Below are 26069 nucleotides of genomic sequence, written 5' to 3' on the forward strand. Positions count from 1 at the left end.
TGGGCAAGCGCATCAAAGCTGGGTAGCTGAGCGAGCAGCAAGTTCCTCCTGGTCTTGATCTTCTTGGCCGTCGCCTTGAACTGCTCCCACGACTTGGTCGAGGCGAGCAGGTCCTCACACTCCGACGTAGACTCGGCGAGCACGTCGAAGCTGGGGAGCTTGGTGGGCAGACGCGATGTCCTCTTCATTGCTGGCGCGGCAAACTTGTTCCATGAATCCGTAGACGCCATAAGGTCGACACTAGCCGTGGAGACGCCGCTCAGCGACAGGCGCGAGGACTCGGCGCGGGGCAGGATCTCCGTAGTGGTGTCGGCCGCAGCGACAAACTTCTCCCAGGAAGGCGTGGAGCCCATCAAGTCATCAACGACGTCGACGGAGGCGGATCGCTCCAGGCCATTACCTCCCTCGGCGAATGCACGGAAGGAAGGGGAGCTCTCCATCAGATCAATGGAGGCGTCGAAGCTGAGGTCGCTCGCCTCGATGATGCCGAGGTCGAGGCGTACAGTACGCGTCAGAGAGGGGACCCTGCGCGGTGTCACCCTCTTCGGCACGACCTCGCGAGCATGAGCTGCTGTGGTAGCTGGCTTGACGGGCGTCTTGAGAGCCGTACGAGGCAGGACGCGGCGGACAACGTTGGTAGCCTTGGGCTCCGGACCGGCTACCTTGGCGACAACCTTGCTCTTGACAGCGACTGGAACGACGACACGCTCAGGCTTGACCTTGGTCTCCGTGGCTCCTACCTTGGTGTTGGCAGCGACGGCAGGCTTGTTCTTGATGTTCTTGAACGCCTCGCGCGTGCCCTGGGTGAGGGGTAAGGGCGGAGAGGGGCGGTGATTAGCGTCGTGCGGAAAGGAACACGTGGTTTGAGCGGGGCGGAAGAAAAACCACGTGAACGTAGTCGGCGCGGCGCGGCGCGGAAAGCGGAAAGAGCCACGTGCGAGGAGACGGAAGCGCTGCCTCCACTCCAGCACTGCGAGCAACACCATCCTCTCCACGATACGGACGGCTCCTCGCTACCACGGCCCCTGGTGACGAGTACCACCAGATCTCGCCCCTGCGCAGCCAGACTTGCTCAGGAGCAAGCTGACCACCACAGCGGACGATCTCCGCAGCTACCACAGCACCACGCCTCCTCCTCATCCCGCAAAACGCAAAAAACGATTTTCGATCGACGATCTCGAAACTGCAAACTCACCTGTCTGGTCGCCTGGGCACCGCTGTGCGGCGCAACCACCGTCGATGACTTGGGAATGGTGCGCCTCATGACCTTGCGGGGGGATCCGAGACCAACCTGTCTGGTAGGGACGGCGCGAGTGCCAAGGGGACTGGTAACGTGAGCGAGCATGTTGAGCTTCTCGGCGGTCTGGTTAGCTGTGGAAGTGCGGGTAGCAGGGGTGCTGATCATGTACAGCTTGACGAGTTGGGGCGCTTTTGGATCTGCGAGCAGGTCGAAAGAGTGCGATGCGTGGTTCCTTTGATCGAGATCAGAGGTATGGATAGGAAAGAAAGAAGGGAAGAGGTCGATGGCGCTGGGAGGGGTGTTTATATAGACGACGGGCAGGCCTCGGAGGCAAATGGTAGCGGTCACGAGGGCCTCGGAGGCAAATGGTAGCGTGGCGACGCGGTGAGACAACTTGGGCTAGGCCTTCGGGGGCAAATGTAGACGGGGCGGGAGGGGGGGTGGAGGGGCAACGTATGGGTGCAATGTCCCCGCCTGCATCGACGTGGTGTGGTAGAGAGGCCGTGTAAAGCGTCTACAGTGGGGCCTGAGATGGGGGCGAGATTGAAGGCAAGGGGTTTCGGTGAGATCCAGATCTCTCTCACACCCTCTCGGCATCTCACTCGGAGAATAGGGAGCTGCGTGGCGTGGGAGCGGGACAATGGATCGACGAGTCTCATCACTCACTCCGCCGAGACATACCACGCCGCCACGCCACGCTGCGCCACGTCCAAGCCGCATCTCCGCCAATCATGCCAACGTCACTCCAATCCTCTTTGCGTGCACATCTAGATAGGCATGCAATTGCATCTCTTGGCCCGCTCAGCCGTCGCAGCGTCAAATCTATGACGTCTCCTCCTCCCTTCCATCTCTTGCTTTCCCTCCCGCGACTCTCAAACGCCAATCGTACCGTTCTTGATCTGGCCAGCCCCTGTGACATTGTAGTCGCCGAAGCCTGAGCGTAGGATCAAGCAAGCATCGTGGTCAGCAATCGTCCCCCGCCAATGCTGGCTCCTAGGCGCGGCGCCCACACTCACAAGCGTAATCAAAGTTGGCCGCCTTGACGGCGTTCTCCTCCTGGAACTTGAGGAACTCATCAAGCCTGCAAAGCCCATCCTCGCGCTTCTCGCTGCACCCCTGCCCCTCATCCATGGGCACGATGGCCTCGTTGATGAGCGTGCGCACGTACGTGGCATTGTCGTGCGAGCAGCGAATGACCTCGTGGACCAGTCGACCGGCAAAGGGGGTGATCTCCGAGAGGACGAAGTTGCGGGATGGGTCGGGCTTGCGAGGGTCGAGGTCGTCGAAGAATTGCGTGTAGTTGAGGGCTGTCAGGACTGAGACGATTACGTCGTCGTGAGTGAAGGACATTTGGAGGCTGGCAGGGGGGAAAGCAACAAGGAGAGGTCAGCGTCCGCCTCCGCGTCCGCGTCCACGTCCACGTCAACACGACGCGCGCCTGTACTCACGGCTGAGCCACAGGGTAGTAGGCCGGGTTCTCGTCGAAGGTGGTATTCTGCGTCGTCACGGGCCCCTCGAACGTCGAATTGCTCAGGAAGTCGAGCAGCTCCTGAGCGTACCCAATCCCCTGAGCGCGCCCGCTCGGTGAGAGCGGTCCGTAGTCGCCCGAGAACTGCAAGTCCAAGTCGTACTCGAAGCCCTTCCACTCCTCCTCGGTGAAGAGGTCACAGAATTGGCTGTAGCCCAGCGCCGCGCTCTCGTAGGGGCAGAGGGCCTGCATGCCGTACAGCAGCGTCGTCGTCAGGTTGAGGTTCGTGTACTGCTGCAATCGCTTGCCTGCGTCGGCGAGGTAGATTGGGTCCCAGACCTTGCGCAGATAGTCGTCCCCGATGTAGATGGTGTTGCTATTATTGCACGTGTCGTAAGGAGCGAGCGTGTTGTTGAAGCCATCCCCCTCGATGATGACCTCGAGGTTGATCTTGTCGGGGGCATCCCACCCAAAGAAGCCCAGAGTCCAGTAGCGGGCAGAGTCGATCATGCGGGACTGTGAGGGGGTGCGAACCACGGGCTTGTGGCCAAGGGAAACGTTGAGGAGCTTGCCGTATTGCATGTAGTGGTAGACGCCCGAGTCGAAGCTGGGAGCGGGGCGTGGAGGAACAGGTCAGCATGTGCGCTACGAGGATGGGTCGTGACGCCGAGCCAAGCTCACAGCTGCTGGGAGCCGATGGGTACGAGCAGCTCAGCGCCCAATTCGTAGCTCCAGTTCTTGAGGAAGGCCAACGGACCGCTCGCAGTCAGATTGCCCGCCTTGGTCACGTTGGCAAGCACAGCACCAAAGTTGGGCGCTCCCTCGGTACTGTAAGATGTAGGGTATCGAGCGCCGTGTCTGTGGAAGATCATGGCGTTGGTCACCTCGCACGTGTCGGGGAGTACCTTCTTCGCCGTCGTCTCGGGAAAGAGGCGCGACGAGTGGTACGGCGAGATGTTGCCCATCGACTTGAAGATGTCGAATTGCTCCTTATTGGCATCCGTCGCGTTGAAGCGATTCTCGTAGGGACTGTTACCGCGAGACCCGGCGAGCTTGTCCGTATTCGCGAGGAAGGGGACGGCGCCCTGGCGGGTCTTGCCCAGGTAGCCAATATCGGTGGGGAATGCCGCGCTCGCAGAAGAGCTGTTGGAGCTCGCTGAGGCCGACGAGCCCGACGAGGAGGCCGTCGCGCTGCTTGACGAGGTAGCGGAGGCGCTCGCGTTGACAGCCGGTTCTTGACGCTCCTCGAGGGCAAAGTCGAAGGAGATGGGGTTGGCCAAGGCGCTGGCCGCGAGGCAGGTGAGTGCTACGGGGAGCGTGGAGAGGAACCGCATCTTGCGTGAGCGAGCGAGCGAGCGTATTGCGGTAGTGGGCAAGCATCGACGAGCTAGACAGGAGCCCTCTTATACTCTCTGTCTTAGCTCGGAAGCTTCCTGAGTCAATTTCAACGCCCTCATCCCTCGCCCTCGCCCTCGCATCATCGCATCGCTTGCCCTGAACGACGCACAAAGCTGGACGCTCGTCAATCCAATCAGCCGCCACTACTCTAGTGTACTGTAGTGCCGACTTCTTGCCGGCCCCAGAGGCAAGTGCTGCCGAGTGCTCTTTGCTTGGTTGATCACGTTCAGTTCAGGAGAGCTAATCGAGCACGGACGGACAGACGACACCCAGGACACTTTCTTCTTGCAGCAGAGCGCAACAAACTGGCAGGCAGGCAGGCCAGGCCAGCCTCCACTGCGCCCCTCCCTCGCTCTCTCTCTCTCTCTTGCCCTGAAGCCTGCACGTTCTGCCCTCGTCAATCAAGCAAGCGCCTTTGCTCGCGATTGCCGGCCGCCTTCGATCAGAAAGAAGAAACTCAGCAACCGCCGGGCCGCCGTTCGCTGAGGATCACGTTTCCTACGGTTCGCTTTGATCGTCGGGCGGGCGAGGTGTGGCTTGCAACGCGACCACGATGCGCCTCAACGAGGAGACGGTCCTTGTAGGTTCTTCGGTCGTGCTGGTGCCTTACAGGTGAGTCGGCGTGGAGCTGGGTCGAAGGGATGACCTCGGGACTCATCGTAGTGCCTGTCTCCTCTGCGCTTGATCAGGAAGGAGCATGTTCCCCAGTACCACGAATGGATGCAATCCCCCATCCTACAGGAGCAGACGGCCTCTGAGCCCCTCACGCTAGAACAAGAGTACGAGATGCAGGCCAAGTGGCACCTGGATGAGGACAAATTGACTTTCATTGTGCTCCATAAGGAGGACGCGGAGAGCGCGGAGAGCGTGGAGAGGCTGCTGGCCCGCTGTAGGATGGCGGGAGATGTTAACGTCTTCCTCTCGGAGGATGCGGAGGAGGAGGAAGAAGATGAGGGAGCAAGGACACAGAAGCAGCTACGGGGCGAAATGGAGGTCATGATCGCCGAACCCTCTCTGCGCCGCCACGGTCTGGCTTCACAGGCCCTCCAACTTCTGATGCACTACGTCACGCAAGAGCAGCCAACCTCGAAGCGCCCGCTCCTCTCCCCTTTCAACCTCTTTGTCAAGGTCGGCCTCTCCAACAGCCCCTCGCGAGCGCTCTTTGCCCGCTTGGGCTTCGAGGAGGTGAAGGTCAGCGAGGTATGGCAGGAGGTAGAGATGCGCTACACAAGGGGCGAGGGAAGCGCGGGCATGCCGCCGCAGCGCGTGCTACGGTGGGCTCGAGACTAAAATGCAAAATCCATTACGTCCGTCCACACGCTACATGCGCGCCCTGCGATCCAAGAAGGTCTTCTGCTCCAACCTTGCCTTGCGCCCATCCAGGGGCACGAGGAACCCGCAACTGAACAGGGCAAGCGCGAACAAGAAGTAGAACGGCGTGGACTCTGTCGCCCCTTGGCGATTGGAGATGGCGCTGGTAACGAACGGCCCAATAAAGCTCGCGCTCTTCCCCGAGAGGTTGAGGAGGCAGAAGAATTGGAATTCCAGCCCCTTGGGCGCCACTTCACTGATGGCCGTTTGGCTTACTGAGAACCAGGGGCAGACGAGGATCCCGTAGAGGGCCTGGTAGAGCCAAGTTTCGTACTTGTTCCTGAAGCCGAAGCGGGAGGTCCAGTTGCCTACCATGCCCCAGGCGGTTAGGAGGACGATGAAAACGCAGACGATGCGGAGGAGGGTGAAGGTGTGCCATTGGAAGCGGCGCTGTACTAGCCAGAAGGAGCCGATGCCGACTGCTTGGGCGGCTATGCCTACTATGAGGAGGAGATTGGACGTGGTGGAGCTGTACGAGATGAGAGTGGCTTGGACAATGCTGATCTGTGTGATTGTGGTGTTGAGGGCATCGCTCATAAGGAAGAAGAAGACGAGGTACAGCTGCGCGGGATGGTAGAGAGGGGGGTGGTCAGCTCGTGAATGATTGAGGGGGATGTGCGCCTGCTCCTCCAACTCACCAAACTCTGCTTCAGCGTCCAGAGATTACGCAGCGCTTGCCACGCATTGATGACTCCAGCGGTCAGGATATTCATCCCCTCCGGCATCTTGAGGCCCGGCCTGTGCTTCTCCAAGAAGAACCAGGGTAGCGCCACTAGCGCCCACACCCCGCTGGCAAAGGCGATGACGTACGTGAGAGCGCGAGTGTTCGTCTCTGTATCGCGATTCGCCCCCACGCCCACCAGCATGCCCTGTATCACCGCGAGCACGAAGAGCTCCCCGACGGAGCAGACGAAGAATGCCACATTGGAGATACGGTTGCGCTCCATGACGTCCAAGCTTACGTGAGCCTCTGCACTCGTCTCGCCTCTGACCAGCTTGGAGGCTGAAGCCCTCACCGAGGGTAAGTTCCTCGCGAGCCCAACAAAGGCCGATGTCCAAAAGGTGAGGGAAATCTGGTACCCGACCAAGCCCACCACGTACAGACCCGCAGCGGTCATCCATTGAGAGGGGTGGGTGACGCCCAGCCATGCAAAACCGACCGCCACACTGATCGTCGTCGAGACGATGAGGATGTACGGCCGCCCTCGACCAAAGTCAGCTGCGCTGCCTACTGTGAGGAATAGGAAGGCCTGCACAGCAAAGCTTATGCCGTTCAGCAGAAGGACGATGCTGTTCACTGTGCGGTCTGAGCCGGCGAAACGGAGACGCGGTGTATCGTCTGGCGTGGGGGACGTGGCGGCCAAGGTGAGCAAGTTCTGCAGGGCAATAGGCGCAAAGTTGTAGAGTGAGAGTCCCGAGTTGCCCACGTAGTAGGCATAGAAGCTCCACAGCTCTGGCCGGGTCGTGGTCCACTTGGAGTCCTCCTCCGCATCGTCATGATCCCGCCCACCGGGGGAGACGAGGAGGGCGTTGCGAAGCGAGGCGGAGGACGGTGAGCAGGAGCTGGAACCGGAGTCAAGAGGGGCAGGATGAGCAGCTTCCTCGTCTGCGAGGGAAGACGGATCCAGCTTCTGGTCTGCGCTGCTCGTGGTATCTTCAGGAGCGACTTTGACGTCTGCCGTATCCTGGCGCGAGTATGTCGGGCGCAGCTCAGACATGATGATGGCGCAAGTGACGTGACGAGGAGCAGAGTGAAGCCTGACTTAGTCTAACGTCTCATCTCGACGGACAAGTTTGAGCTTCCTTCGTCTCAATCGAAGCGGCGCCCCTGCCGTGCCGACGGCTCAGCCTGCCGGCAATTGGTTTGCCCGCTGTCTGATGAGGCGGACCTGCGGCTGAGTCTACTCATCGAGATGGGCGAGTCCCTACATCAAATGCCGATCAGCAAGCTCGCCAAAGTCATAATTGAGCCTTGTTCAAATGCACCACAACCACGAGTCTCTTTCTAGTTGTACATGATTGAATGAACGAATCGCACCGAGTCTTCCAGTATTCACATCCCCCACCTCCTCATCGCCTCAACCTCAACCGCCTCCCGTCTCCACCGTCCTCACCAACAACGACGGCCACCAGCACGCTAATATCATCGTGCTTGCCACCCACATAGGGCAGACCCTCCTCCGTCGCCCGTTGCTGAAAGGGAGAAATAATGGCCTTGGAGTCCTGCGAGACGGACTTGGCCCGCGAGCAAAGGGCCTCGCTGAGGAGTTGCGGGGAGAAGTTGAGCGGAGGCCATTCCTCCTCCTCAGCCTCCGCCTCCGCCGCATCGCTCGTATAGTCCTCGTGCTGTTCATGCTCCACATCGTCAGCAGGAGGAGCGAAACGCTGCACCTCCTCTAGTATATCGTCGTCGAAGAGATTGTCCACCAGCCCATCCGATGCCAGAATGATGACGTCCCCTCGCTGAACCTGGATGGTCCACCTCCCACAATCACGACGCGGCTCGTCCCAGGGGTGCGAGTCGTCGAAACCTACATACACAGTGCTGCGCGCCTCCCCCTCGCCGGTGCTGTGTACACTATCCTCGAGCCCACCCTGCTGCTGCTGCTGCTGCTGCGTGGCTGCGGCGGTGGTAGCGTGGCTGCTCGCCGTGCGCGCCGCGCCAGCTTGAGGATCAAAGTCGAACGCTTGTCCCGCTTCTAGCTCGGCGTCGAAGAGCTTCATGTCCTTCCCCTCGAATTCGGCGCGACGTCGACGCTCTTCTCGCTCGCGCTGCGCCTCTTCCTCTTCGAAGCGACGCGCAGCAGCTGAGGCGTGGGCGGCAGCTTCGTCGTGCTTGCGGCGCTGCTCGAGGAGGAGGGACTCCGGCTCCACAGAGTCGAGATCTTCGTCGGCTGCGGCTGCTGAGGGCGGAGGAGGAGGACTGGTCGACGATTTCGCATGGGAGGCGACGGGGTCTACCGCATCCTGCTCGGTGCCACCACGCTGATGCATCATTCCCAGCTGTACCGGGAAGTTGAAGGAATGCTGCTGCTCCTGACTACGGAAGAGTAAGTGGCCGCGCCGCACGATGAGGAGCACGCAGTCCCCCAGATTGGCGATGCGCAGCTGATCGCCACGTAGCATGGCGAGGAGGGCCGTCGAGGAGCCGAGGATCCCCTGTACGAGCGAGGGTGGACGGGATGAGGGTCAGATCAGCTGCTGTTGAGAGGGAAGTGGATGGCGACGACGCGCGAACACACGCACCTCTCGTCGCGATATTCGCACACAACGCTCCCAAGCGCGATGCATCACCTCTACCGGGTCCACCTCCCAAAACGCCCTCAGCGCCGCCTCTTCTTCTCCCCTCGCGACGCCATCACCCTGCTTGTTGCGCGCCATGATCTCATCGTATCTGCTCAGCTCCACGGAGCAAAAGTGCATCAACAAGCGCGAGAACAAGGCCGGATTCGCACCAGGTCGCGTCGCCCAACCGCCCACTCCGTCGGCGATACCGAAGGAGTCGGAGCGGAGGAAGTAGGAATCCTCGCCTACTTGGACTGAGCGGAGTGTGTCGGGATCAAGTCGCGCGGGCTGTGTTGAGGGTGGGGAAGTCTTCTTTGGGGGCTGAGCTGCAGAGGAGGATGAAGGGCGAGGCGGCGGCGGTGGTGGGACGGGCCCAGCGAGAAAGTCAGCCGCGGCAGCCAATACGCCTCTGCCGGTCGAGCTGTTGGCATTCCCCCTTTTCTTCGGGGCCTGCTGCTGCGCGGCTAGAGGGTGTCGCTTCGGAATCCCATAGGCGCCATGCCTGAACTCGTAGAGTGGGGGGAGGGGGGAATGGTCGTGCTGGATGGAGAAGGAGCGGGGCGAGGAGGGCTGGGCGGGGCTTGTTGAGAGCTCGATGCTGGTGTGGGAGGGGTTTGAGAGGGAGGAGGAGGCCAGGAGTGGGACGGGCGCGACGGCGGGAGCTTGTGGAGCTTTGCTGTGCGCTTGGTTCCGGTCGTGCGGGGATGTGGGCGTATGGGTACGGCCTGGCTGACCGTTTGTCGTGGTGGACGTGAAGGAAGGCGGCAGATCGCCCGGAGCTTGACCACCTCCATCCGATGAAGAGGACGACGACGAAGAAGAGGATCCCCCACCGTTCGCCCCACTCCCGCCATTCGCACCATGATAGCTCGAGCTGGCCGCGAAAGTTGCGGCACTCAGGCCGTCTGCCTCGCTCAGGTAGAAGCTATTACTAGAGTACTGGTCGTGATGAGCGAAATCGAAATCGGCGGGCGGGAGGGTACGATCTGGCGGGGAAGGAGGCCGAGTGGATCGTCGAGATTGGGACCAGGTACGAACTATCTCCGGTGGGTTGGGGTCGAGCCATTGCAGCGTGATGCGGGCAGGGGCTGAGCTAGAGAAGGGCGCCGCGTGGGAGGGCGACGAGGAGCAGGAGGATGAGGTGATGGGGAGGGCGGGGCTTGACCACAGGAAGCGGGCCTTTGGCGCTGGTATGCTGTACAGAGCAGTCCTTGATGCTGGAGCGGGCCGCGATGCTCGAGGCCTGTCGTCGAGTGTGACGGCTGATGTGGATGCGACGAGGTGGTCTACATCGTTCGAGGCTGGAGCAGCGGTAGATGTGAGCTCCCATTCATCAGCCCCTGCCGGTCCTGCCTCATCGCGCTGCTGCTGCTGCTGCGTCGCATGTCTCGATGTGTGCGGCTGAGAGGCGTACGTCGATACGATTGCCCTGCGCGATACGGCCACGCTCCTACTCGAAGATGTCGGCGTCGATGCCGCCCTGTGCCAGAGGTGACGATGATGTCTGGGAATCTTGGCCATTGCGGTAGCGAATCAGAGGAGGTGCGGGGAGCGAGGGACGATGGCTGTATGCAGCAAGCACGGCTGCGAGGCTGCGAGGCTGCGAGGCTGCGACGCCTGCACTGCTCTCTGTCACAGCACAGTTGATGTAGCTGGACGGATGAGCAGCAATGACAGCGAGATGAGCGTCGGTGATGGTGATGGTGATGTGATGGGCGACGAGGAAGTCGGCGTGCGAGATTGGAACGCAGACAAAGGCGGCAGTCGTCCCGTCTCGAATCCAGGGCAGCAGCAGCAAGCTTCAGCCAGCCTCACCTGCATCGGCCCTCAGCCTCACGCTCACTCGCGCTCACACGGTCCGCCCCGCGTCCCCCCGCCCTCCCCACTCTCGCCCATCGGTCGTGCGTCAAGGGAGCTACGGTTCAGGCGGGGCAGAGATGAAAAGCAGCGACTGATCATCATTCATCGCGAGCACAGGCTATCGAAGTGACAAGATTTGCAGCTTGTAATAGTAGCCGTAGAATGTGGTTGCGGGAGTGCATCCTTTTGATGGGCACCATGGCGGCGCCTTGCGCAGCTTCTTGACGGGCTCGAGGACTCGAGACGCCCGTCAGGCGACGCTCTTGCGCAGGCCCTGCCCTGCCCTGCCCAATTTTGGAAGCTGCCATCTTGCCCTTCATCCGTATCGTAGAAGAGCAGAAAAAGAATGTAGAGCAAATGAGGCCCTAAGCAGGCTGAGCTCATGCCTCGCCCACCTCACGCCAAACTCTGGTTGCTCCTCCCCTCCCGCAACCACTGCAAGCTCTTAGCTGCCTTCTCCCTCCACCTGCTCATCTCCTCCTCTCTCAGCTCCCCCAACGAGGGAGGCGGGCGACGAAGCGTCGTTGTCGTCGTGGTTGTTGTTTCCTCTCCAGCCTCAGAGGCAGAGGTCGCAGCAGCAGCAGCAGCAGCAGCACCTCCCGCGGCAGAGGTCGAGGTGCTCACGGCGTCGGCGCCCGCTGGGCTGGATCCCAGGCTAGCCTTGAGGAAAGGGAAGATGCGGATCTTGGAAGGGTCGAAGGCGCCAGAGGAGAAGTAGACGTCCTGCTCCAAGCGCGAGCGGACGTCGGCGATTGACTGGCGCGAGGAGCGTACGATCAGCTACGGCTACTTGGACAACATCGACGCTCGCTCGCTGGCTCGTTCGCTCACCTCTCCTAGCACGACAAACAAGCTCCCCTTGAGATGTTGCGCCGGTCCATCCTTGCCCACCTCGGCGTGGTCCACGCCCAAAAGCCCACCGCCGAGCTCGATACGCCCGCTCTCCTTCCCCTCGCGCGCATCCGCCAGGTGCTGGGAGCGCACGGACAAACGGCGACGCAATCCCTCGCCATTCTCTGTTACGTCTTCGGCGAGGATTATGTAGTGCTTGAGTGGGGTTGAGGAGGAGGAGGAGGACGGGAGAGGGTCGGACCAAGGACCACGAAGGGAAGCAGTGGTGAGGAGGGTGCGACGCAGCATGAGGGACGAGGGGGAGCTGCTGGCAGCGGCAGCCGCGGAGGCGAAAGTGGTCAATCTTGGTCGGAACATGGCTGCAATAACGAGGATGGAATATGTGTAGGACGTGAGGTAGAGTGTGCGCGAAAGGGAAGTTACAAAAGAAGTCAAAGCAGCTACGCTACTCGCACGACCGACCCCGCTTAGCCTCTCCCCACTCTCATCACACCATCGATGTGTCTGTCCTTCGCGACTGAGGAAAAAAGTGAGCTCACCTCACACGCTCACGCTCGGCGAAGGGGCTGCAGGCTCACTTCAGTCCTGCAGCCGCCCGCCCAGGCCACCTCATGTCGCCCGTACATCCTCGTACGTCGTGTGGGGAAGACTGGCCGTGTGCCCGAAAGATAAGAGATTTTCCTCTCGGCGAGGTGGGACGCCGCCGCGGCCCGGAGCGAGGGCGTTTGCCGTGAATGTCGCGTGCGAGCGAGCGGGTAATGGGTGCGGGGAAAGCCTATTCAATCTTGCGAAGAAGCAGAAGCGCTCGGCCATCGTATGGTATTCACAGCCGCGCACACAACCACGTCTCATGCCCAACGTTTCACATCCTCCTCGCTCGGCCCGACCGGATCGCTACTCGCAGCCAGGTTGCACTGTCGGAAGATTCTGGGCGGGGTGCGATGATGATGAAGAAGAAAGCAGGACAGGCAGCTTGATTGTCAGCTCTCTCTCTTTCCTTCGCTCGCTACTTTTCGGACCACGAGGTCACGCTTACTCACCTGACCTCATCAGGCGCAAAAGCCCCCACAACGCTATGTATGACCCCCTGGTTGTGGAAGAGACACATATCCCCCTCTGCCCAGTCGTGCGCATACACCTTGGGTGGGGCAAAGCCGGGGCGTTGCAGTCCGTACACGATCTCTCGCACTTGCTTCAAATCTGTAACGTGCGCCCCATCAGGATAGAGGGCGTCCTCCGGTCTCGGTGAGCCGGATGGGATGGGAGAGATGAGCAGCTCTTGTATGGCGGAAGGGTGCACTTGCAGGTGGAGTTTCCCTGTTACATCGTTCTTCCAGAGCATAGGGAGGACCTTGACCTTTTCTTCTGACCAGGCGGGGAGCTGGTCCAGGGGAAGCTCGGCATCCTCGCTGACGAGGCCGAGACCCAGAGAGTTGGATTTCGCTTTGCTCATCCATACCTGCGGGGAAGTGAGCCGTGAGGGACCGTCAGTAGCTGTAGCTAATCTCCTGGCCCCGCGGTGGTCTCGTCGCTCTCACGTAGGGATGCGGGGCGTATCGCACTTTGCTGCGGACGGCGAGAGACTTCTGAGCTGGCGGGAGGTTCTCGAAGAGGGCGATACCAGAGACGAAAGCCGTTGTGCCCAGCGGCACTTGCAGCTCGTCTCCTGATCCATCGTCGTATCGCAGCGTCTGCGTGCGTCCCTTGGGAACGTTGATGGCGTAGAGGGAGGTGACGCGAGGCGTCGAGAGGTCGTACAGGGCCGAGTCAATGTGCCAGCGATAGAACCTGCGGGCGCGCGAGGAGAGTTGTGGGATCAGTCACATTGCCCATCGTCTTGCTGGCCTTTCGCTGCGCGCACCTCGTATAGTCATGGTCATCCTCGTCGCTGATCTTGGTCTTGTGGAAAGTGGCGTGATGCGGGTGCTTGAGCTGGATGTCCTTCAAGCCCTCGTGCTCCTTGACAAAGCCGTTGCCGATGACTTGCACTTGCGGCTGCCGTGGGATTGTCTTGAGATCAGGATGCAAGATGCCTGCGTGAGAGCAATTGAGCACCTGTCTCGGTCAGTAGCCTGAAGATATTCCCTTGCCTCTAACCGGCCACGCACTCTTCTCTTGTCTTCCCTTGTTGCCATGCCCATAGCTCGTCGAGCTCGGGTCAAATAGCTGCGTCAACTCGTATTGCTTCTCAGGGCTCAGCTTCGTCTTGGGGAATACGAGAACAGAATGCTTGTATAGAGCCTCGCGGACCGCTGCAAAGGTCTCGGGCGTGAGCTGCGAGAGGTCCACGCCCGAGGCGATGCGACCAAAGTCTGGGTCGAGGTCGCGGGCTGGAGCGCCTGGGAGATTCTGTGCGGGGAGGGGGGAGAGGGTGATGGACATGCTGGTGGTATGAAGGACTGGATGGTCTAGATGGGAAGCAAAGGAGGAGATGAAGGGAGGAGCGGCGTGGGATGCTGCCACCTCCTTATCAATCGACGACGAGGCCTAGACAACCAACACAGGCTCACTCGACTCGCACGCTCTCATGCAGCGAGCCCCGCTCGAGCCAGGTACTTTTTTCCCACACGCCGCCCCTCGCCGCTCGCGGCCCCGCCTGCCCTTATCTCGAGGCGTAGAGAGAAGAAGCAAGTCTAAACTGATTGATGAACTATGTTTACAGATGAGAAGGAAGGAAGGAAGGAAGGAAGTTGGTGACAAGAGAGCCCGAGTGGCTCGCACACGGGCCCATGGTACGAGGAATCGGGACGTTGTTGAGGTAATCTACGCAAACATGGCCAAGCAGCCCCGGTCAGTATCTGCGAGCTTTGGCATCGCGCGTGTCTCGCACACTCACCACACCAATGTAGCATCCGAGCAGTCTGACCCTCTTCTTGGTGCGCTGAGCTCCTCGATCATTCGTCGAGTCAGCCAGTCCTCCTCCTTGAGCGAGCTTTCGCGGCCAGGCAATGTTGGTCGCCCCATCTCGTTCGCCTTCCTCTGCTGCTGCTGCTGCTGCTGCTGCGCGACCTCACCACTCTGACCATCTTCCCGTCCCTCCTTCTGCACGGGCACGTCGAAAAGCCTCGTGTCAAGGAAAAGCTGCTCCCCACGGCCACGATGGCTCTGAATGGGGAGAAAGCGCTCGACATTATCGCTGCGAGGTGCTGTCGTGGGTGACGCCTGCCACGGCGGAGTAGACAAGACGATGGGTGACTGGCTGCCTTGCTTCTGCTCCGTGACGGTGATCCTCCAGCTCTCTACCGCGGCGACAAGGTCGGGATCAGCAGTCCCCTTGTGGCGGCTCTGCCCCATCTGATGGCGAACCTGGTCGAGCTTCCACTGCCTCAACGCCGCCATCTCGCGGCTGCGTAGGCGGCGCGCAGCATAGTCGTCGATGACCTTGTGGACGAGGGAGGGCATGACGGTAGCGTGCGTGCGTGCGTGCGTGTGAGAGTAAGGGCGAAGAGACGTGAGGGAAGTGAAGATGAAGAGAGGATGGAAACGGAGTCAAGTGCATCGTTCATCGACCTCCTGAAGGCCGCCTCTTTCCTCGACGATCGCGGTCCGCCGGCGACGTGCGACATCGATCGCTAGACAATTACTGCCCGTTCTCTCTCTCTCCCCCCCGCTCCATATTTCCCCTCGGCATCACACAAGCACGTCTCGATGCAGGCGGTACCTTTGCCCTCTCCTCATCCCTCAGCCCATCGAGGGCTCTCACGGACCAGAGTCAAGTTCGCGAGTTGACTTCGCATCGAGCGGGGATGGAGGGGAGAGGAGGAGCAAGTCGCTTCAAAGACGACCAAAAACCAGCTCCGCTCGTTCGTTTGACGCCCTGCTTTGCATCGTCTTCCGCGTGAGTGAGGGGCGACGGGCTTTTTTTTCCGCCCACTCACAACGCTCACCATGCTCGCTGCTACGTTTGGTACGGCTGACGCTGACGTATATTTCAGAGAGAGAATGAACAAGGGGAGGAAAAGATATCGTACATACAAGCATAGATCGAGTCGCGAAAAAAATAACAACACTAAAGTCCATCAAGATCTATCGCTTCGCCGCGTTCGCTGCGCTCGCCTGCCGCTCACGACGATGCAACGAAGGTGAGAGCCACCTGCTTGATGGTGACCCCCTCGGTGTTGAAGTTGGCCCACGTCGCATTGCTGGCCGCTGCTGTCAAGAAGCACGAACCCACTGTCGCATCCGTGCAGATGACGAACATCGACATGCCGGACGTCGTCGGGCTCGACCCCTTCGGATTCGTCCAGACAGCGCTCAGTGCTCCACTCTTGCTGTTGAGGGACCACGCCACGCCGTTGGCGAGGAAGGCGGCCGAGTCCGAGTGCTCGGTGAGCGGGTACGGGTTCGTCGTGCTCGAAGCCGTGTCCGTGACGAGGAGGAACTCGTAGTTGACTGGCTGGACACCGGCGTCGTTCATTGACTGGACCTCCAGGCCGAAGTTGGTGAATGGCGCCGAGAGGTCGCCGTTGATAATGTTCAAGCTGATGAGGGAGCCAGAGAGGGAGGCACCTGCGAGCGTCGAGACTTGCATGGCCGAGTCTGAGTCAGCCGTGAGGAGGTAGGCGTAGGCGCTCTCGTCCTGCGTAGTCGAGACGTAGCCCAGCGTCTTGGATGAAGAGACGTCGGTGACCATGATCGACCCGGTGGGGTTCGCGCGGGTGGCGGAGGTGGCGGCAGCGGCTGCGGGCGCGACAGAGAGGGTCACGCTGGCTGCAAGGGGGCTGACGTTCACCACTGAGCTCGTGGGCGTGGGGCTAGAGGTCGAGGACGAAGACGAAGAAACCGTTGGCGTCACGAGCACCGTCTTTGTCGTCGTCGAGGTCGAGGTGACGTACTTGGTCACCGTCGAGGACGGTCCAACGCTCGTTGTCGACGTGACGGTGACGGCGGAGGGAGTCGCGGTGACGAGCGAAGTAACGTACGAGGTCTGCACGGGCAGCGTCGATGTCGTGACACGGGTGACCGTCGAGGCCGGCAGCGTCAAGAGCGCGCTCTGGGTGACGGTCTGGCCCGCGACAGTCACGGTGCTCGTCGACTGAACAGTGGCGAGCTTCTGCTGCGCCTGCTTGACCACCTGTGTCGCCCTCACTACAACGGTCGTCGTGCTCGTCACTCGCTTCGTAGCTCGGCGAACCAGCGTCGTTGTGCTGGTGTCAGTAGCGGCTGGCATCTGAATGGCATCGAGCGAGTGTAGGATAGGCGCCGCACCGTCGGAGCAGGTGCATTTGAGCACGTACACGTTGGTGCTCGGGGCAGAGCAGCTTTGAGATGCAACGCCGTAACGCGTTGAGCAGCTGGTCGAGCACGACGTCGAGTAGAGGCCGCAGAAGCCAGCTACAGTCGCGGGGACGGTCGTCTTGATGACGGCTGCGTTGTTGAGGATCGGCGTGGTAGAGGCGGCGAGGGCAAGCTTGACATTCTGTGCATTAGCCACCGCGGTGGAGGTGACCGTGACCGTGGCGACGGAGACTGTGTTCAAAGTCGTGGTTGGGACTGGCCTGGTCACGGTGACTACGCTCGTTCGGGTCGATGGTGCTAAGGTCGTGGTGGAGTAGCGCGTCGAGGTTGCCACAGGAGGGGTGACAAGGCTCGTAACTGAAGCTACGACAGCTGACGGCGTGACTCGAGAAGTGACCGTTACCGTGGCATCGGGCTGAGTCGTGGTCACTTCGATAAGCTGCGTTGAGGTGCTCTCCGCTATTGAGATGCTCGTAGACAGGACCACGCTGGTGGACGTCGCCGTCGAGAGGACAGTGTCGGTCGCTGTGGATGTAGAGTAGACCGACTTTACCACAGTGCTAGTGGTCGCCGGCTGAGCGGCAGCTACGAGCGCCGCAGGAGTGTAGTCCGTGCGCGAGCAGACGCACTTGAAGTTGAACTTGGATCGACCGCCAGAGAGGGTTCCGGCCGATGAGCAGGTATTGGCCGCGACTGCCAAGCCCTTGCTGCTGCAGACACTCGAGCACCCCGAGCGAAAGCGGTTGCAGAAGCTTGTCAGAGGCGAGACCGCGGCCAGCTTGACGGCTTTGAACTCCTGGAAGGACGCTTGCTCCCCGCGGAAGAGGGACTTCTTGGTCTTGAGGACCAGGGCCGATGGCGTCGAGCTCGATGATGACGTAGAAGTAGAGCTGGAGGAAGACACGAGCTTCTCGGTCGTCGTGGCTAGCGGCGCTGCCTGAGCGACCGCAGCCACTAGGACGGCGAGGATGAAGAGGAAGAGCGTGGACCTCATCGTCAAAGAGGACGGGCGAGGGCGACGTGCAAAGACGTCGAGATGGATGGTGATTGGGGGGAACAGGTTGCCATCCTACGTCGCCGACTTCGGGATAAAAGGGATATGCCATCTTCATCCTCGCAAGGCCACAGACCAATTACGGAAGCCCTTCGGGCCCCGACTGTGCCGTAATCGAATCGCAGCAGCCCAACTGACTGATCAAGCTGCCTTCCTTCGAGGGCAGGTATCGCCCTCCATCTCATTTGCTCTTTCCAGACCCCGCTGCCGGTGAGCGACCGATCATGAGGATTGCTTCGTGTGTGTCCCAAGAAGTTCAAGGTTCAAGGATGCTCCACCGCTTGATCGCCGTCTGTCAGTGCCTGACAGCTGAGAGACAGGTGCATATGCCTGCGCGTTGAGCGCATTGAGAGCTTGATTTCCACCACGACTACCGATGCGGTTGATCTCAATAAGGCTCCCACACCCACCGACGGTCTCAGTCGCCAGCCGTCGACGTCACCTCGAAGCGGGTGACGACTGGAGTCGGCTTCCGTGGCCGTGGCCGTGGCCGGGTGTCGTGCGATTAAGCGTCCGGATTCGACAGATCATGGTGGCGGAGAGTCAAGAACGTCGCGACGCCACTTGAATTTGGTGTGTGCGGCCTGCCCGCCGCCCGCCCGCCAGACTCGACGAGTGCCCATTGGACGGAAAAGAAGCTCGTCCGTCTGCCGGTGATCGGAGCGAATAGAATTCAAGTCACTCACTCAAATTAGAGTCAGACAGGCCCAGCAAAGCAAAGGCGGGGCCCAAGAGAGACGAACCTTGTGTGACGCTTTCCATCCCAACGCACCCGCCGAAGCCGCCGCTGCGACGACCACCACCATGGCGGCGAAAGCCTAACTTCTAGCATGGCTGTCGGGCACCGCATCCATCTCGAGATGGGTGGCGGAGTGGTACAGGCTGCCGTGCTTGCAGCGGCGGCGGGTGGGCATTCAACTTGAACGCCAAGCCACCCACGTCCTCGAGCATCAAAATTGGAACCTGGGGTCTCAAATGACACGTTGGAATGGAAGACCTCGACCGTGATCTAGCCCAAAGATAGAGTTTGGCTTCGATCACGATCGTTGCCTTCGTCCCTTGCGCGCTCACGCAAGCAAGCAAGCATGTCAGGCATACACCGAGGAAAATATTCGGGGGCGAGAGCGGGGCGAGAAGGTCGAGAGCCGGTGATGAGCCGCCGGCGATGATACTATACGATGGATGGACGGCCGATCGACCCTGCCTCAAAAGGCAGGTTGCTGGGCACGTCGTCGTCGTCGTCGCCATCGTGAAGAGTAGAAGTCAGCAGCCGCTCCTACAAGACCCCCTCCCTTCTACACCCAACTCTTCATCCATCGATCGCGCGATGTCCCTCTCACAATGGAAGATCCTGCTCGCGCACCTCGTGCTCCTCTTCGCGGCAGTCACGGCCTCGCAAGCGGCTGCGGCTGCGGCGCCAAGAGTGCTCAAGGCCGCCTCTGTCCCTTCATCGTGGAAGAACGTCGGCACGGCGCCCGCTCAGGAGCAGATGCAATTCTCCCTCTACCTCAACTCGCCCAACCGAGCTGGTCTCGCTACGCAGATGACGGCCATCTCCAAAGATCCTAATGCCAAGTGGCTCACGCAAGACCAGCTCGCTCAGTATGTCACGCCGACGACGTCTGCCCAGCAGACGGTCGTTTCGGCCTTGACTGGCGCTGGCATTCCCGCGGCCAACATCTCCTTCTCGGGCCTCAAGGATCGTGTCATCATCAATTCGACGGTCGCTCTCGCTCAGAAGTTCCTCGGCACCACCCTCTCGAGCTACTCGCACGACGGCAAAGACGCTGTGCCCAAAGCCACCAACGTGACGCTGCCAGCCTCGATTGCCGCACACGTCTACTCGGTCGGCACTCTCCTCGCCTTCGGTGACTACTCGTCCTCGGCGGCCGCAGCTAGTGTCCAAGCAAAGTCTCTCCCAGACCCTGCACCACGCGCTCGCCGCCGTCGCCTCGACGAGGAGGAAGAGACCAGATTGGTGTCTCGCGCTTCTGCCAACATCTCCTCCAACTGCTACTCGTCTGGCGGCCACGTCTATAGCTTCCCGCGCTGCCTCATCGACCAGTACGGCCTGCCCGTGCCCAAGAAGTCCCTGCGCCGTCGCAATGACCTCGCCGTCGTCGGCTACCTCGGCGAGAACATGTCGCAGAACGACCTCACCAAGGCTCTGACGCAGTTCCGTCCTGACCAGCCCAATGCCTCCAAGTACAAGATGACTGTGAATGACCTCTTTGGCGCTTCGAACAATGCGTCGAATCCGACATCGGAGGCGGCACTCGATGCCCAGATCATCGCAGGCATGGCCTTCCCGCTGCAGACGTCCTACTACAACATCGGTGACTCCAACGGCAACACCGTAGGAGCAGACGACGGCGACATCTTCTTGACCGCCTTCCAGACATTCATCGACCAGGACGCAAGCATCCGCCCGCAGGTCGTAGCCGTCTCGTACGGCATTCTCGACGAGGACTCCATGGGCGCAACGGCGGACGCGATGTGCAATGCAGCGCAGGTTCTCTCTGCTCTGGGCACGACGATCATCTTTGCTTCGGGCGACTCGGGACCGGACTCTGTCGCTCGCGCCTTCAACCCTTCGTACCCAGACAATGGAGGGTACTGCCCGTCCCTTCGACCCGCCTACCCCGTGGGCTGCCCTTACATCACCACGGTCGGCGCCACAGCTGGCTGGGGCGACGCCAACGAGCAGCCCGTCTACTACAACACCCCCTCTGGCCTCACGGGGACGAAATGGTCGTGGGCCTCCGGCTCAGGCTTCTCGCGTCGCTGGTCCACCCCGTCGTGGCAAGCCGACGCCCTCAAGAAGGCTCTGAGCGCCAGCAATGCGTTGTACGACAAGGCGACCTCAGGCCAGTTCAACTCGGCAGGTCGAGCCTACCCCGACGTCGTGACCAATGGTATCGACTTCCCCATTGTGCTGAACAATGCCGCCTATCTCCAGGCCGGAACCAGTATGAGCGCGCCCGTCTTCGGCGCCGTGGTCGCCGTGCTCAACGATGCGCTCTTGAATGCGGGCAAGGCCACAGTAGGGTGGATGAACCCGATGCTCTACGCCAACCCTGGAGCGTTCAATGACGTGAAGGTGGGCGGATCTTACTGGAAGTGTGGAGCCGGCACAGAGGCGACTGCGCAGCAGTATGGCTTCAACTCTACGGCTGGGGGATATGATATTGCGAGTGGATTGGGGAGCCCCGATTACGCTAAGCTTAAGAGCATCTATGGGTTGTGAACGTGCGCGCGCGCGCGTGTGGTGGACCGTCATTGCTTCTGTTGTGCTTGTAAATTAGATTCTCGCTTCTCGCTCCTCGCTTCTCGCTTCTCTCTCTCTCTCTCTCTCTGTCAATGTCATCACATCAAGCCTCGCGCGTCACGGCATGGAGATTAGACGTGATCGTATTTGGTGGTGATATGAACCGCGCTCTGCTCATTCCTCCTCCTCCCTTCACAAAACAGGCAGGCACGTCTCTTTGATGCTTCATAATTCTACAGTTTGTTCTTCATTTGCTATTCAACCCACGCCTACGCCGAAGCGCTGACCGCAGCGTTGCCCACGGCGGGCATGCCGTTAGGCGTCGACTTGAGCGGTGCCTTTGCGGATCCATTTGCGGTCCCATTGGCCTGAGCCTTCTTTGCGCGCCCGATACCAGTCTCGCGCAACGACTCCTCCTGCTTCTGCTTGAGCACTTCCGGGTCAGCACCGAGGTCTCCCGCATCAGCGTAGGCGTCGACGCCGTTGCCGCCCTTGGTGGCCGGGAAGCGCTGCAGCACGTAGTCCTTGTGCGTCTTGAGGACTTTGACAAACTCGTCGTCCGAGACGTCGTTGGCAAAGTAGCACTTGCCGATGGGCTTGGGCAGGACGAGACGCTGCAGGCCGTCACGCGTCTTGAGAATGGCGGCCATTCCGCGCTGGAGCATGTCGTAGTCGAAGAGCTCGTGGTCGACCGTGAGGCCGACACCGATGATCGTGTCGAACCACTCGTCGCGCTCGGCATCGCTGATATCGCCGCGCGAGTGGGCAAGGGTGACGCAGAAGGCCATGTCGACGGTGATGGCGTGACCGTGGCGGAGAGGAGGGAAGGGCGCAAGCTCGAGGGTCGGGGAAATGGCGTGTCCAGAAGCAATGACACGGTCGAGACCAATCTCGTGGAGGTTGGGCGACTCAAGGTCCAGCATGACCTTGATTGCGCGGCGGCAAATCACGTCAGCCGCCTCCTTGAGCTCCTGGGAGTACGCAGCATCCTTCTCCTTGCGGCCGAAGCCGGTCTTGACGAGGTCAGGGCCGTACTTGACGAGGAGGTCCCACGTAGTCTTGTCGGCGACGTGCGAGATCTTGACAATCTCTGCGAAGCCGTTACGGATCTGGCCCTCTGGGAGGGTGCGAAGGAAGTCGAAGTCGAGGAAAGTGTGCATAGGTGCGTGGTAGGCGCCCAAGCGGTTCTTGAGCTTGCCGTGGTTGATTCCGACCTACGCGAGAGGAGCGCGAACAGTGGACTGTCAGAATTCTCAGACCGTAAGCGAACAGCGGCGCACGTCTGCTCACCTTGATCGAAATGGCGGCGTCAATGAGAGCGATGAGGGTGGTACCGACACGAATCCAGTTCGTGTTGCGGCGGTAAGAGGCGCAAGCGTAACCGCACACATCGGAGGCGAGACCGCCACCGACAACAAGGACGGGCTCCTTGCGGATCAGACCAAACTGGTCAAAGGCATCAACCATGCCCTCGAATGTGTCCATGTTCTTGTTGAGCTCACCGCCCTTGAAGATGTGGAACGTGACGGGGATCTTGTACGCGGCAAAGTCTGCATTTGCGTGTGCGACATCGCAACAGGGTCAGCTCTGCGCACAGGAAACGATCGGACTGCCTTTCCCTCGCTGCACTCACACTGCTCAATTGCGTCGCCGTAGATGCCGTGGACAATGTCGTCGATGACGATGAGGACTCGGCCCCACTTCTTGTAGAACTCGGCGAGGTCCTCCTTCTGAGCGTCAAAGACATTGTCGACGAAGGAGTAGCTGTAGCGGATCTCCTCGGAGCCCTTGACAGCGTAGCCGGGGCCAACGGCATTCTTGGACTGGGGAATCTCGGTGACCTGGGCGGCCATGTCCGAGGAAGGCGTCTCACAGCACGACATAGTGGGATGAGATGCGAGAGGTGTGATGGAGAGAAAAGGAAGGTGACGGTAGGTGCAGTTATGAAAGGTGACGAATAGACCGCTGGGGTGATGACGAAGAAGTTATGGAAGAAAGGTAGAAGGTATCCTCGGACATCGGCGCATCTTCTCTTAAAGGGTTCCGCTGGCTCGAGCCCCCGCGGTGGCCGTGGTAAGCAATTGCCTCAGGGTTCGTCTTGATGATGTCGTCTCGCCCCTGGAGACCCTGCCGTCGTCTCCCGTCTTAGGTCAGGGAGGCATCATCGACGCTGCACAGCTACAGCTGGCTCGCAGCTGCCCATCTCTCGTCGTCCTCCTCGTCGCCCTGCTCGTCGCCAGACCTTCGGAGCGAGGGACGTGCGCCAGCGGCGAGAGGGTTGAGGAGGATTTGGAGGTTGCTTGAGCAGCAGGCCAAGACTCTTCTCCTGCCTCCTCGCCCTTCCCCCACCTGCTTCCTCTCTCGAAGCCTGTCAAAAGTCAATTCAAGGGAGGCGTGCCCAATCCGTGGGCCCTCGTGCTGACTTACAGTGCAGTGCTGGGCGGTGAGCGGGGCTTTGTTGCGAGCTTGCTGGCTTGCTACCACTTCTTCTCGTTGTGTCGTGCTCTGCGCCTCTGCGTCCGCACTGACCACCCACTCATTCCGACTCGCCGACGAGCCAAAGTAAAGGAGGGGGGTGGAAGCTCTGGAAGAGACTGTCTCAGTGCCTTGGCTGAGACCAGAGGAGCCCACTTAGGGTCCAGAGGGGTCCATCCCGGCTGGCCCGCCCGCGCTTCACAGGCCTGCAAGCTGACACATCGGCACACGCGGCGGGCGTTTCACCCAAGTGGAGTGAAGTCTATCCTCCCACGTCTTCCTCCCGCTCCACCCCTCGCAGCTTACGAAAGGAGGCAGCACCTAGCAGCAGGCGCAAACGCAACCAACGTAGCCGTCTACACCCGTAGCGCATCCATTGAGCCCTGGACGCCGCCGCCGACGTCGACGTCGAGCGAAATAGCCGGCCGGCCTTGCGAGGTGCAAGCACGCACGCACGCACGCTTGTACGCACGGGGCCATAGACCGAGATCATCTCCTCGAGGTTAGATCAGGTCAGGGTTCTGCGAGTCGCGTACGCACTGCTCAGCCCAAGAAAGCAGCGACTGCGTGCTAGCATCATCATTACCAGCATTCAGCGTCGGCGTCTGCCCTCAAGCAGCGCTTGCTCTCTTGTCAGCCCTTCGAGGCGCGAGACATTGATCAGCCCGTCTTGTCATCCCCCGTTCTTGGTCGGCGTGAACCGCAACGATGCCCCTCGTGTTGCCGAATCTCGCCCCGCCCGCCGCCCCGAGCGATTCGCACCTGCAATCCCTCGAAGCTTCGACGCTAGCCCTCGAGATTGAGCGGCTCGAGACTAGCCTGGCCAAGCTGAGGGAGAGCCAAGAGTTGCTCCTCGAGTTCGCGTCGGCTGAGGATCGCTCCCAGGATGAGCGGGAGGAGCTCAAGGCAGTGAGGGAGGAGAACGAGGGTGTCATGTGAGTGTGTGCGAGAGGCTGGCGGCCAGGAGATTGAAGAGCGGGACGTGGAGCTGACTTACGCACGCCGACACACTGCCAGATCTCGTCAGGTCAAGTTACTTGAGCGACTGCGTGCTGAGCTTGAGGCCAAGGGAGGGGTAGAAGCTGCCAAGTTAGACCCTCATGTCATGGCAATGCGGGGAGGAGCAGCAGGCGCGAACGGCAATGACGGGAGGAGCGGTGATGGCGATGTAGACATGCGGTGACATTAATAGATGCTATCAGCTACAAGTGCTGGGAGGCTATGCTTAGACAAATTACGTCTATGGGAATGTTGTCTGGTGGCGCTGTTACCAGCGCACACGATGACTGCGACCCGTCACTCCTTCCTGCGGACAATGACGCTGTGGAGGATACATAGAGCAGAGACGTGGTAAAGTCAGCAAACACTAGCGCGTCCCGTCTCATACCTTCGCTCTCGACTTACTGAAAGTGCGACAAGCCAGGTACAGTCCGGAGGTGTGGCGGATTGCAAAACCATGCGCTGCCAGACACAAACAAAAGCGGGGGGAAGGTACTTGCAGGTCAGCCCGTAGCTCGTACTCCATGCCATCGCGCCCCGACTCACGTCTCCCATTCGTTCTCCGGCCACTTCTTCTTGCAGTAAGCGTCGACCTCCCTCCCTGCCCAAGAGTGAGCACGCTCAGCCATCGTAGCGGCATCCTCCCCGCCCTGTCTGGGCGACGGCGTGGCTCTTGGGCTTCCAGCCGGTGTCGGCGCGGTAGCCACCTCTTCCTTGCTCTTGAGTAACTGGATCGTCTTCATGCCCACGACCCTGATCTCCCCGCCAGCCTTGCCGCTACCGCCTCGCCCGCCCGTCAACCCTCTGACCCCATCATAGGCCACGGCCTCATAGATGGCCTGCCTCTCTTCGGGCTCAAACGGCGTTTGATCCGTCTCGAAGAGGGAGGGATGGAGCATGGGCGACTTGCACCAGACGACATAGTGTCCGCACCGGTCTGGGATACCGTATGGCCAGTCATTGGGGATGCAGCGCACTCGGTCCGGTCCCCAGTCGTGGCGAAAGTAGGCCAGGCTGCGATCTCGCTCCCGCACTTCCTCGAGCTCCTCCTCATCCCATTGTAGCCTGACCTTGCGGATGTACGTCTCCAGGTCACCGTACTGAGCCTTGATAGGTTCTCGCCATTCGCGATACTCATTCTCGCAGTTCGAATGGCGATTGAGATCGTTCAAGTCTCCACTGGCTGTTATCTCGCAGAGCTGCGGCCAGGTGAGGACTGCTTCTGATGGGAGGGGGATATGATAGGCGCCAATACGCAGCGGCCCCTCGCCTCGTGACGGGCCAGGAGGAGGGACGTGGGCGGGCTTGTCTCCCAGGGACATGTCAGCGTCAAGACGAGGAAGAAGAGAAGCGCTTACTGGCCCCCGCTCGTGTTCCTGATCTTGTCGACGATCTCGATGCTCGATGCTGGACTTTTCCCCCGTTGGCGCGTTTTTGGGCGCGTTTTCCGTCCGTGCAGCGGCGGCCCGCCTTGACGCTTTGACCCTGGCTGCCCTGGCTGGCAGTCGCCCGCCCTTTGGCCTGGCTATCACGCCCACTCACGAGGAGGGCGGCGGAGCGG

The 26069-nt window shown here is 60.6% G+C and overlaps 13 protein-coding genes across 13 annotated transcripts in view; 3 read left to right on the forward strand and 10 right to left on the reverse strand.

Annotated features, from left to right (window-relative positions):
• BDZ90DRAFT_104368 (hypothetical protein) overlaps positions 1-1522 on the reverse strand; it is a 1934-nt gene extending 412 nt beyond the window's left edge. The window contains exons 1-2 of the mRNA XM_025503169.1: positions 1196-1522; positions 1-800 (exon numbers count right to left, since the gene is read on the reverse strand). The exon at positions 1-800 is cut by the window's left edge and continues 15 nt beyond it. Coding sequence (XP_025363894.1) covers positions 1-800; positions 1196-1405 — 1010 coding nt within the window. The 5' untranslated portion in view covers positions 1406-1522. The remainder of the gene's footprint in view (positions 801-1195) is intronic.
• Positions 1523-1786: 264 nt separating this feature from the next.
• On the reverse strand, positions 1787-4323 carry BDZ90DRAFT_230177 (phosphoglycerate mutase-like protein). The gene is made up of 4 exons (XM_025505372.1): positions 3390-4323; positions 2689-3315; positions 2257-2597; positions 1787-2174 (listed from the first exon to the last, which is right to left on the reverse strand). Exons 1-4 carry the CDS (start codon positions 4040-4042, stop codon positions 2113-2115), a joined length of 1683 nt encoding a protein of 560 aa, XP_025363895.1. The 5' UTR covers positions 4043-4323; the 3' UTR covers positions 1787-2112.
• A 336-nt stretch (positions 4324-4659) lies between these two features.
• On the forward strand, positions 4660-5396 carry BDZ90DRAFT_258229 (acyl-CoA N-acyltransferase; the record flags this gene model as incomplete). Its single annotated transcript, XM_025508047.1, has 2 exons — positions 4660-4718; positions 4796-5396. 2 exons carry the CDS (start codon positions 4660-4662, stop codon positions 5394-5396), a joined length of 660 nt encoding a protein of 219 aa, XP_025363896.1.
• A 30-nt stretch (positions 5397-5426) lies between these two features.
• On the reverse strand, positions 5427-7195 carry BDZ90DRAFT_217352 (hypothetical protein; the record flags this gene model as incomplete). Its single annotated transcript, XM_025504316.1, has 2 exons — positions 5427-6038; positions 6116-7195. 2 exons carry the CDS (start codon positions 7193-7195, stop codon positions 5427-5429), a joined length of 1692 nt encoding a protein of 563 aa, XP_025363897.1.
• Positions 7196-7542: 347 nt separating this feature from the next.
• On the reverse strand, positions 7543-10495 carry BDZ90DRAFT_277591 (hypothetical protein). The gene is made up of 2 exons (XM_025509023.1): positions 8724-10495; positions 7543-8636 (listed from the first exon to the last, which is right to left on the reverse strand). Exons 1-2 carry the CDS (start codon positions 10281-10283, stop codon positions 7548-7550), a joined length of 2649 nt encoding a protein of 882 aa, XP_025363898.1. The 5' UTR covers positions 10284-10495; the 3' UTR covers positions 7543-7547.
• A 757-nt stretch (positions 10496-11252) lies between these two features.
• On the reverse strand, positions 11253-11834 carry BDZ90DRAFT_212233 (hypothetical protein; the record flags this gene model as incomplete). Its single annotated transcript, XM_025504134.1, has 2 exons — positions 11253-11378; positions 11454-11834. Coding segments are annotated over 2 exons (507 nt in total), but the record flags the coding sequence as incomplete, so codon positions are not given.
• A 185-nt stretch (positions 11835-12019) lies between these two features.
• BDZ90DRAFT_269149 (Clavaminate synthase-like protein) lies at positions 12020-14164 on the reverse strand. The gene is made up of 5 exons (XM_025508733.1): positions 13583-14164; positions 13336-13507; positions 13013-13262; positions 12515-12933; positions 12020-12401 (listed from the first exon to the last, which is right to left on the reverse strand). Exons 1-5 carry the CDS (start codon positions 13854-13856, stop codon positions 12323-12325), a joined length of 1194 nt encoding a protein of 397 aa, XP_025363900.1. The 5' UTR covers positions 13857-14164; the 3' UTR covers positions 12020-12322.
• BDZ90DRAFT_104778 (hypothetical protein) lies at positions 14047-15173 on the reverse strand. The gene is made up of 2 exons (XM_025503172.1): positions 14311-15173; positions 14047-14237 (listed from the first exon to the last, which is right to left on the reverse strand). Coding segments are annotated over exons 1-2 (567 nt in total). The 5' UTR covers positions 14877-15173; the 3' UTR covers positions 14047-14236.
• Positions 15172-17924, reverse strand: BDZ90DRAFT_104770 (hypothetical protein). The gene is made up of 2 exons (XM_025503171.1): positions 15362-17924; positions 15172-15291 (listed from the first exon to the last, which is right to left on the reverse strand). Exon 1 carries the CDS (start codon positions 17704-17706, stop codon positions 15538-15540), a length of 2169 nt encoding a protein of 722 aa, XP_025363902.1. The 5' UTR covers positions 17707-17924; the 3' UTR covers positions 15172-15291; positions 15362-15537.
• A 944-nt stretch (positions 17925-18868) lies between these two features.
• Positions 18869-21105, forward strand: BDZ90DRAFT_230183 (subtilisin-like protein). The gene has a single exon (XM_025505373.1). It carries the CDS (start codon positions 19094-19096, stop codon positions 21011-21013), a length of 1920 nt encoding a protein of 639 aa, XP_025363903.1. The 5' UTR covers positions 18869-19093; the 3' UTR covers positions 21014-21105.
• Positions 21106-21200: 95 nt separating this feature from the next.
• BDZ90DRAFT_230184 (Dehydroquinate synthase-like protein) lies at positions 21201-23337 on the reverse strand. Its single transcript, XM_025505374.1, has 3 exons — positions 22668-23337; positions 22325-22584; positions 21201-22248 (listed from the first exon to the last, which is right to left on the reverse strand). The coding sequence occupies exons 1-3, from the start codon at positions 22915-22917 to the stop codon at positions 21304-21306; spliced, it is 1455 nt and encodes a 484-aa protein (XP_025363904.1). The 5' UTR covers positions 22918-23337; the 3' UTR covers positions 21201-21303.
• Positions 23338-24110: 773 nt separating this feature from the next.
• Positions 24111-24871, forward strand: BDZ90DRAFT_104959 (hypothetical protein). Its single transcript, XM_025503173.1, has 2 exons — positions 24111-24437; positions 24583-24871. Exons 1-2 carry the CDS (start codon positions 24218-24220, stop codon positions 24690-24692), a joined length of 330 nt encoding a protein of 109 aa, XP_025363905.1. The 5' UTR covers positions 24111-24217; the 3' UTR covers positions 24693-24871.
• Positions 24700-25942, reverse strand: BDZ90DRAFT_230185 (hypothetical protein). The gene is made up of 2 exons (XM_025505375.1): positions 25055-25942; positions 24700-24970 (listed from the first exon to the last, which is right to left on the reverse strand). Exons 1-2 carry the CDS (start codon positions 25828-25830, stop codon positions 24910-24912), a joined length of 837 nt encoding a protein of 278 aa, XP_025363906.1. The 5' UTR covers positions 25831-25942; the 3' UTR covers positions 24700-24909.
• Between the last annotated feature and the right edge of the window lie 127 nt (positions 25943-26069).

The sequence above is a fragment of the Jaminaea rosea genome (genome assembly GCF_003144245.1).
Source record: "Jaminaea rosea strain MCA 5214 unplaced genomic scaffold BDZ90scaffold_2, whole genome shotgun sequence".
Classification (NCBI taxonomy): Eukaryota; Fungi; Basidiomycota; class Exobasidiomycetes; order Microstromatales; genus Jaminaea; species Jaminaea rosea.